Genomic DNA, 9,758 nt, shown 5'->3' with positions numbered 1-9,758 from the left:
CCTCTCTTGGCCTAACAGTGGAGCACAAGGGCTCCAGAGGCACAGACGGGAGCAGCTGAGAGGGCAGAGCTCAGAGAGGGGTTAGACCTCTCAGTGCTATGAGCTTCAGCACCTAAGAAATCCTAGTCAGCTTTAAAACTGTGTAGGTTTCTAACCCCTAAATGTCCAAATATTCTGATTCAGTGGGTAGAGATCAGGAATTTATGTTTTCAACAGTTTTCATACACTGCACTGCAGGTATTCCATACATACAGCAGGTTCACATGCGTATTCTGCCTTAATTTAAAGAATTTTAAAATTCTGGACAGATTGGGGTTTTAAATAATTCTTCATCTCTAGGCCTTTAGCCCAGGTGCCATGGCCTTAAGAGTCCTATAGTGAACATCCAAAGGAATGCTGTCTTTACACTGCCATCCTTTACTTTCTTCCCCCTCCTCACAACACCCTTTTTATTTATAAAACATGTTTTGTCAGAATTCTTCACTATGACTGGCCATCTTGGGTGACCCTGCAAAGCAAGGCTCATAGTTCCATTGAGTTATGTAGGCCCCTTCCTAAAGACATGGCTGTGACCCCTGAAGGTTTCTTATTTGCATACAGTATTTTATTAACTATAGTTACTTTGTTTTCTTGTTTGTTCCCTTCCCTACTCTGTAAACTCCCTTACTAGACCGTAAGAGGGTATGACATGTCTGGCTCATTCACAGCACCTAGGCAAGTGTTATACACAGTAGGTGCTTGGAAACTAACTGTTGAAAAGATTGACTCACTCTAAAAATATAAAATCACACCTCGACAAGCTCACCACCTACCACCAACCGTCATAATAGTCTCAGGAAAACCCATAGTCGAGATTACATACATACATTGTACCACGTCCCCACTGGCAAACCCAGAGAATGGAGGCTTCAATTCCAAGGGAACTCCACAGAGGAACACAGAGGAAAGCGAGCTTCTGGGGGTGTGAGACGGTCGAGTGAGACTGGTCATAAAACACTGTATTACTTATAAGGTTCATGATAACCAATACACTTAATACATGCAAACAAATAGGCAGTCAGGAGATAACCGTCCAAGACGAAACCCATTACAGCCAATCCCCTGTCGCACGGACCCGCTCTGCAAAAGTAACACGCCAAGGGCAAGCCCGGGGACTAGGAACCCGACCAGCAGTAAGCCCTGCCCATACCGCCGAGGGGCCCGCGCCACGCACCCCGCCCAGGCAGCGGAGGGGCCCGCGCGACAAGCGCAACGCCCCCTTCCCCACGCACGCCGCGAAAGGCCTAAGCCGAGCTCGGCGCCGCTTCTGTGCAATCGGGGGGCGCCCGTTTCCGGAAGCGGAGCCCAGACGACCATCGGGCTGCGCCTGCGCGCTGACGTTTGCCCAAAAGACCAATGAACGGAGGGGTGGGCCGCTGGTAGTCGGGCCTGGCTTCCGGTTCCTGTGGGCGTCGGGCGGTCGGCTCTTGGGCTACGTGTCTCTGGCTGGTGAGCGGACGCGGGGCAGGTGAGCTTTCGTGTGGCTGGGCTCGGAGCTACCCTTTGGGCACTAGCGAAGGCAGAGGGTGTGGGGGAGCCCTCCGGCCGCCTGCTGCCTGCCCACAAGGCGTCGGGGAAAGCTGACTCAGCCGCGAGTCCGACGGAGAAGGGCCTCCAGGGCCTCGGCCCCTCCGGCCGAGTCTTGGCCCGGGCCTGAGCTCTGAGGTCGCGCGACCTTGGCTACCTCTGTGGGAACGGTTCCGCTCGGTGCTGCTGTCAGAGGGGGTCCTTTCGGGGTCGGCGCTGGGGCCGTGGGTGTGGAGTGTGTCTTGAGAGCTCAGTCCTGTGCTGTGACATGGGAGGGTGAATCTAGAGAGTGAATCAAGAGTGCTGGGTTATTGGATCCCCTTCCCTGACATTCAGTGCAGCGTTTCGGGTGTTAACGCGTTCTGTTTGTTTAGGAGAAAGGGTTCTTCGCTTTCATCAAGATACCTATAAATTTTAACCTCACTGAAGTTGAAGAACAGTTAAATGAAAACATTCTGGGCCCGGCATACCTGGCCTAGAATGTTTATAGAATTCCTGATATACTTTTAGTGTTTCATATATCTTGTTTTAGCAACCCACCCTGGGTGAGAAAACTAGGACCTAGGGAGGCTACGTTTCATAGGAAGGGATTTGAAGAACCACCACCTGCTCTTATGAATGGCCTTAATTCAACAGAAACTTCCTGAGTATTTCTGTCCCTGGCCACTGTTGTAAGCGCTAGATAAGTGAAGTACAAGTAAGGAGCTGATTCGATTAGCTCTTATATTAAATACCAGTGACTGTTAAAGATTGGATAACATGCCTGTTGTGTGATAGATTCCACGAAGAACCTGTTAATAAAATGTATAGCCGTTTTCCTTAAAAGGTGTGTCCAAAGCTAAAGATTTAGAATTTAGCTAAATAGCTTCTGAAAATCTGAATCTTGGTTTAGCCAGGTTTTGTGGTTTTAAAAATTGCATAGATAGAGAATCAGATTGAAGTCCGCATTTGCCTCTGCTCTAGGCTCTTGAAGCATCCCAGTTGGCACTCACTGCGCTAGACACTGGTGTCCCGGGAGTTTAAAGTAAAATATAGAAAGTACTTGGCTGCATCCCAACACTGTTGATTCTTTAACAGGAACAGTGAGAGGACTGCAGGGTGTGGAAGGAGTGGATGTATTGTCAGGTGCTTAGCCTTTAGTAGTGAGTGCTCTTTTATATTAAGAGCATGCGCCTTGATCATTGGGAAAAGGGGCAAGACCTGTGTTTTTTTTTACTGCCTTTGTTTTGGTAGTTTGCTGGAGATTACAAAAAATAGTGTCGGTTTACTCTTGGAGTCTAATTTTTTTTTTAATGAGATGAAATCCACCCACCCATATCAAGATGGTCTCATTTACATTTTGATATAAGTCAGCAAGTCCTTGTTATATAGTAAGTAACACCAGTGATTATCTTTTTTCCTTTTTGCTTTTTAAACAGACATCATGGATCAGGTAATGCAGTTCGTTGAGCCAAGTCGGCAATTTGTGAAAGACTCAATTCGGCTGGTTAAAAGATGCACCAAACCTGATAGAAAAGGTAATAGTTTTGGAATGAGAGAAAAAATTAAATCTTTGCATTCTCTAAGCCCTTTATTAATGTCTTCCTGTTTAATAATTGTGCTTCTTTCATCACTTTTTTAAATTTATTTTTGCTTTATTGTTTTTTGAAATTGTCAGTTTTTGTTACATTTTGTATACTTTGTGCATCCCTTATAGATTTTTCTTTTTTATCTGTTTTCCAGGCTTATAAGGTTATTTGTTACAGCCTTATTTTCCATGTTGCTTTTGCCTTGGTCATATGTAATGACTTTATGGAATTTTTAGTATCTTTCGCATTTCTACTCTGAAAATCTTTTGAAACTCTTCATGCTATGTCACTCTTCCCCTAAACCTCCCTCAAACAAAAAAGGCCTTAAAATGAAATCAACAGCATAGTTGGTAGCAACCTAGGAAGTTTCTTATTTATCGTAATTCATGTGTTAAAAGATGCACTAGAATTTGTCTTTTTCTGCTCTTTTTTTTGACTGCTGCCTGAGTTAGGAGCTGGGAATATAATAGACAATATAATATTATGTATTATATTACATATATAGCATAATATATAAAAATATGTAGTAGGGAATGGTCCTAAGGCAATGGCACCCCACTCCAGTACTCTTGCCTGGAAAATCCCATGGATGGAGGAGCCTGACAGGCTGCAATCCATGGAGTCGCTAAGAGTCGGACACGACTGAGCGACTTCACTTTCACTTTTCACTTGCATGCATTGGAGAAGGAAATGGCAACCCACTCCAGTGTTCTTGCCTGGAGAATCCCAGGGACGGGCGGAGCCTGGTGGGCTGCCGTCTATGGGGTCGCACAGAGTCGGACACGACTGAAGCAACTTAGCAGCAGCAGCTTGCTCTTATGGAGTTTAGAATCTTTGAGGGAAGACAATCTAAACAAATAGTGACAATTATAATTTTTAGTTACTACTGTGGTAAGTATTATGTAAGGTAGGTAGAGGAAGGTCTGCCAGCATGTGATAGGAGGACTAACCAAGCAGGGAGAGCTTCCCTGAGGAAGTAGTGTTAAATGGAAACATTATAGGTTCTGAACCTTTACATAAAACTGTGTTTGACCCCATTTGGTTTTTCAAGCCTTGTTTTTTGGCTTCATTATAATATCAAAGACAGTGGACCTATTATTTATAAAAAGTTACGTTCTGTGCTTTTATAGTTGATATTTTTATCAATGTTACAAAATTTTTTTAAGACAAATACTGTGTATTCATGTTTCCTTTTTGGCATTCTGGTCATTTGCTAGGAAGATAAATATTTCTCTGCTTATTGATGGATTCACTAGCATGAACATGCATTTCATTTTTATATTTCCTTGAATATGAGTAAAATAGGAAAATTAAAAATCTGTCATAATTTATTTACTATTAATATTGTCATTTTTTTTAATTGCATTCTTATTATCAGGAGAGGTGGATACCAGTAAGTTTATTTATGTCAGTGCTAATTTTTTCCCCTATATTTGCAGTGACAGTGCAAAAAGTAATGTAAATTTTGTGTTTCTAAATCCAGAATTCCAGAAGATTGCCATGGCAACAGCAATAGGATTCGCTATAATGGGATTCATTGGCTTTTTTGTGAAATTGATCCATATTCCTATTAATAACATCATTGTGTAAGTAAACTTTTTGAAACAGACACTATCAAGGATAAAATGAAAATGCAGACCATTTGAGTTGACAGTCTGCTATTTGGTTAATATATAGATAATGCTTCTTTGATTTTTTAATGTTGGTAGAATCTACTGCTATTTACTGAGGACCAGATAATTCAAAGTAACTTTAGATATTACATAATTTGTAAAGCTCCTCTGTGAGATAGGCACACATTTTTTAATAAGTAGAATTTTAAGGGATTGGGGAAGCTAGTTAAAGGTACTCAGTATGAGATCAAACTGGTATTCAGTGACAGAACCAGTATTCAATCCACGTTCTCTTTGTGCAGTCCATTGACTTGGCAGCATTAAGGTGCGGAGGAAGTATTCCCCATCTGAAGACCACTATAGTGGTAGAGTTCAAACCTAAACCAGGTTGCCTATATTCAGATTTTTCTTGTTACTTAATAGCTGTCATAACCTTGGACAACTTGGCTCCTTTGTGCCAGTTTATTCAATAGGGATAATAGTTCCTGACGGAGAAGGCAGTGGCACCCCACTCCAGTACTCTTGCCTGGGAAACCCCAGGGACGGAGGAGCCCGGTAGGCTACAGCCCATGGGGTCGCGAAGAGTCAGACACGACTGAGCGACTTCACTTTCACTTTTCCCTTTCATGCACTGGAGAAGGAAATGGCAACCCACTCCAGTACTCTTGCCTGGAGAATCCCAGGGACAGCGGAGCCTGGTGGGCTGCCGTCTATGGGGTCGCACAGAGTCAGACACGACTGAAGCGACTTAGCAGCAGCAGCAGCAGGGCTATAGAAAAGGTAAGTGACTTAAGTCGTGGAAGACCCCAAACAACAATTTTCAAACCTAAATGGAAGTTGTGGTTAATGTAATGAACCACTGATACTAATACACTTTTAAGTACGTTAGAGAGGAGGAGAAAAACGGAGAAGCACTGGAGTCGCTTTATTCCTTTCTAAATGCGTTTGCTTTGGGGGTTGATTAAGCTTGTGCGTTGGGACACCTCGTGGCAGTGTGCAGTTAGAGCAGTCAGCTCAGGCAGTTTTGCTGACGTCAAGACTTGGTACCCTGGTACTTATTTGCTCTGTGATTTTGTGTTTGCTTGGTCTCTGAGCCTTACCTGTCATTTAGATAATCATGAGATAAGCCTTTTAGGCTTATTTTATAGGGTGGAGATGCTTTGTAAACTATAAACCTCTTAAGTACTGGATATTTTACTATGGATGCTTGTGGAAGTTGTCTTTTAAATGACATGTGACTGAATGAGCTTGGTCAGGTGGATTTCTTAAGCAGGTTTTCGTAGCTGTTATGCAGACATGCCACAAGGAATCACAGAGAGTTAGACCTGGAAAGGACCAGGTATCTCATCTCCTCCATCAGTTCAGAAATCTCTGCTGTATTCCTAGTGAGGAAAGCCATTTTTGGAATTTTGGAATCATGGAGCAAATCCTCAAGTAGAATTAGGAAAGCTGAGCCTCGATGTCTTTGGGCTACAACCCCTACCTAATCAGTAAATAGAATGGGTAGAGTGGAGTCTGATGTTAGCTCAGTGCTTCTGCTATGCAGCTTCCTAGCCCATTGTCAGACAGGTGTAACTTACAGAGTTATTTTTTAATTGATAATGTAATACTAATATATGACCATATATATTCATGCATATGTGTATATATATGTCTGTATTGTAGATATGTGTGTATATATGTACTACAGAACCTAGTACAGTGTTCTCTTGTGCATATTGAAAGCACTTGAGTAAGTGTTGAATTAAGTGAACAACGTAAGGTTCTTAACCTTTTTCTAATAATCATGATGGTAGTAATAATTGTTGACATTTATTATGCACTTGGTGTGTGCCGAGGACACACAGCTTAGTGTGAGTTGACCTTTTTAACTCTCTTGACAGTTGTGTGAGATTAGCACAGTTGTTATGCCCATTTTATAGATGAAGAAACTGAGGCATGGAGAGTTAAGTATACTGCATGCCTGTAAGTGGTAGAGCAGCATGTGAAATCCAGGTTCCGGAGCCTCGGTTCTTAACCACTGTACAGGCCATTAATCATTCTGACTCACAGGCCTCACTTCAGGCTCCAGTTTGCATTTCATTAGCCCTCTTAAAAATCCAGTGCCTAAAATCCATTGCCTATTGTGGATATTTTCTTGCTAAAGACTCAAGTCTTCAGATAGTTTCTCACAAATAACTGCTAAATAAATTTCCTTTATCTTGGGTTTACTTGGAGTGGTTTGTTTTTAGCCTAAGAATGGAACATTATCCTTGTTAAATTGCTTGTTGCTAGATTCCCTTATAGAAGACTTCTGAATTTTCAATCTCTTCAGCATTGTTATTTATCTTAGTTTTATATTAGCACATCTTTTATTTCATTATATGAGTTGTGGTCTAAAGTACCTTTTAGGATGAGGCACTCTCAGTGTACCTTTTTGAAATTGAGATGTTCCCAACAGGTCTTTGAAACAAGTGTTAAAAATTTGCTTTCTCTTAATTCTAATTTCTACAGCAGTCACAGTATATCTTTTGCAAATCTTACTGCTTAGATATGGTTGAGCTCTGACTTTCTGGAAGCTAGTTGCTTAGAAAACTATTCTTCTAGTAACAAAAATGTATCAAAATAAAGAGTTAAAAATATATATCTCTCGACATAGTTTTTACGTTAAAGTGAGGGCCAAATAAAACATTCTGTGAAAAAAGCTATCAGAAAACTTACTCTTTTCATGATATGCCATGACAACTGTAAAACTGAAAGAAATCTTTTTTCCTGTTGAAAGAGCATATAAGTCACTGTTAAAATCATTTTGAGATGATAGCAAGTGAAGAATAAACAAACTTCTCTTTCATTAGGCTGAATTATCACTCTGTTTTCCTTATGATGAATTTTTTTTCCTCTTCTGTACAATTATAGCAGTCAGAATTAATATCCACAGGGTTATAACTTAAAGGATTTATATAGTTGTGGGTATTTTAGTTTCAGCAATACAGTTTAATGATATAAGCCGTTAGTACTTTATGTTAAAGTTTAGATGCAGGGCTATTTTTTTTAGTATTTTTGGGTTGGCCAAATTGTTTGTTCAGGTTTTTCAGTAAGATATTACAGAAAATCCCAAATGAACTTTCATCTAGTACTGGAATTATCTTCTTTCCTTAACATTAGTTTTAAAACGTGTATCTCAGTATATTATTTTAATGTTCATGCTGTTGAACTTAGATGTTCTTCTATAGGGAAGGCAATTTTTGTTATTATCATTAATCCAGGTTTTTGAGTGGTTCGGGTAAGATACAGTGGTTGAGAACCAGTTTGTACATCAAATTGGAAAGGTTCTCACCTAACAGTCCTGTTATGTAATTCATAGTTTTCATCTTGTTATGAAACATTATGCTGTGCTGTTAAGCGTGTTTTTCAAATGAGGATTCTGAGTTTTAACAGATTAAGCCTGTTCCAACAGCCACATCAATCTGTAAGGGCCTTCTCAGTTTCAAGGTTTTAAAGTTCAGTTTCTTCTCTTTTGTGCTCTTTTGGAGTAATACAGATGTGGTTCTCAAATAACTGGTTCTGGTTCCATAAAATTACAGCATATTGCATTTCAAATTTATTATTATTATTAAAATCTTATATATACTCAAAATTGACCATCTTTCTTTCTTTTACAGTGGTGGCTGAATACCTTTTTAGAAAAGTATTTTTCATCTTGGGGATTGGTGAACAAGTGAGGATTTGAGAAGCTGATGGAGCAGAAATTTGTCTGTTTTATGTTTTTCTTTCGTTTTTTTCTTCCAAGATGTTTTCTATTTGTAAATTAAAATAATTTTAAAGTAGATGTCTTCTCTTTTTTCCATCACAGATACTTATCGAATTTTACCAGTAAGAAATAATGGGTTCTGTTTCCTTCTTCCCTCATTCCTTCCTTCACACCTTCATATTTTGGTTTACAGGAAAAATTAAAAGGCACAGTGGAATATTGCACTTTCTGAGTTTTATTCTCTCAGTCTTATCATGAAAGAAGGAACAGCAAATAAAGGATGGTAGTGATGGTGAGAGAGTTTGAAGGTAGGGTAGGAGTTTTGTCTCTGAGCAATCACAGTGTACATAGGTAGTTAGCGCTCCTCTAAAAGTTTACGTGCCACTTGAAATAGCGTCCTGAAAATCATGGTTAAAAACTTTAAGAGCTCCTCTTCAGATAAACCATAATTAGTCACACTGTCATAAACATTGGAGTTCTGAATATTTTAAAGAATTTACTGATAATATGAGATGAAAAGGGGTCTTGTTTCCCCTTTAAAAAATAATAATTTAAGTTGAGACGGTTTATTCTCAATTTTCTGTGTAAGACATTAATTTATTCATTCACGGTTTAATTATTGAACCTTTATTTCCCAGGTTCTAATTTTTTTCTTTTTTAAAAAATTGTTTAGCAGCACATGTTTGGTGAGTGTCCTCTGAGTCTTTGTGAATAAAGTAGACAGGTGCCTTGACGGGTACTGCTGGGCAGAGTTCCTTAGTTTTGAGATCGGTGGTTCAGAGAGTGAGATACATTTTAATAGTTTTAGAAGAGATTTTCGGCCTATTTTTGAAATATTGTTTAGTCTTGAATGAATTGCTGTCTTTGAGGAAATAAAGCCTTGGCCACCTCTGTTTTTAAGGAGACCATGTAGCCACATTTGACAATTGGCTAGTTAGCTAGCTCCTTACGGGCTAGAAGAGTGTGTATATGTGCATGTGTGTGTATGTGTATGTTTGCACATACGTTTATACAAACATGCGTATATTGAATATCTGTACACATACAGTTTTATGTATATACACATATATATTAACTGCTTACTTATAAATTAATCTGAAATGTATTCTTGGTAAAATGTAAGAATTGCTTCTGGCAAATGCGTATATTTTCTTGTAGGATGAAATGATTTGAACATTAATGTCTTGATGTAAGTTAATTATGAGTCTCTATTCATAGCATGCATTTGTGCAGCTCATTTTTTTATTTTGCTGACTTACTGGTTCCTGACACACTGGTTGG

At 39.7% G+C, this 9,758-nt stretch overlaps 1 protein-coding gene across 1 annotated transcript; it reads left to right on the top strand.

Moving 5' to 3' along the window:
* The first annotated feature begins 1,446 nt into the window (after nucleotides 1-1,446).
* SEC61G (SEC61 translocon subunit gamma) lies at nucleotides 1,447-8,553 on the top strand. Its single transcript, XM_081526147.1, has 4 exons — nucleotides 1,447-1,507; nucleotides 2,985-3,083; nucleotides 4,618-4,720; nucleotides 8,389-8,553. The coding sequence occupies exons 2-4, from the start codon at nucleotides 2,990-2,992 to the stop codon at nucleotides 8,396-8,398; spliced, it is 207 nt and encodes a 68-aa protein (XP_081382273.1). The 5' UTR covers nucleotides 1,447-1,507; nucleotides 2,985-2,989; the 3' UTR covers nucleotides 8,399-8,553.
* The last annotated feature ends 1,205 nt before the right edge of the window (nucleotides 8,554-9,758 follow it).

The sequence above is a fragment of the Giraffa tippelskirchi genome, chromosome 9 (assembly GCF_054371585.1).
Source record: "Giraffa tippelskirchi isolate mGirTip1 chromosome 9, T2T-mGirTip1v1.2.pri, whole genome shotgun sequence".
Lineage (NCBI taxonomy): Eukaryota > Metazoa > Chordata > Mammalia > Artiodactyla > Giraffidae > Giraffa > Giraffa tippelskirchi.
The sequence above is the reverse complement of the archived record's forward strand: the minus strand, read 5'-3'. Positions and strand labels throughout refer to the sequence as shown.

Coding starts and splice junctions, on each gene's coding strand:
- SEC61G (XM_081526147.1), top strand. CDS start 2,990: ATGGATCAGGTAATGCAGTTCGTTGAGCCAAGTCGGCAATTTGTGAAA. Junction 3,084..4,617: donor CACCAAACCTGATAGAAAAG/GTAATAGTTTTG, acceptor TTCTAAATCCAG/AATTCCAGAAGATTGCCATG.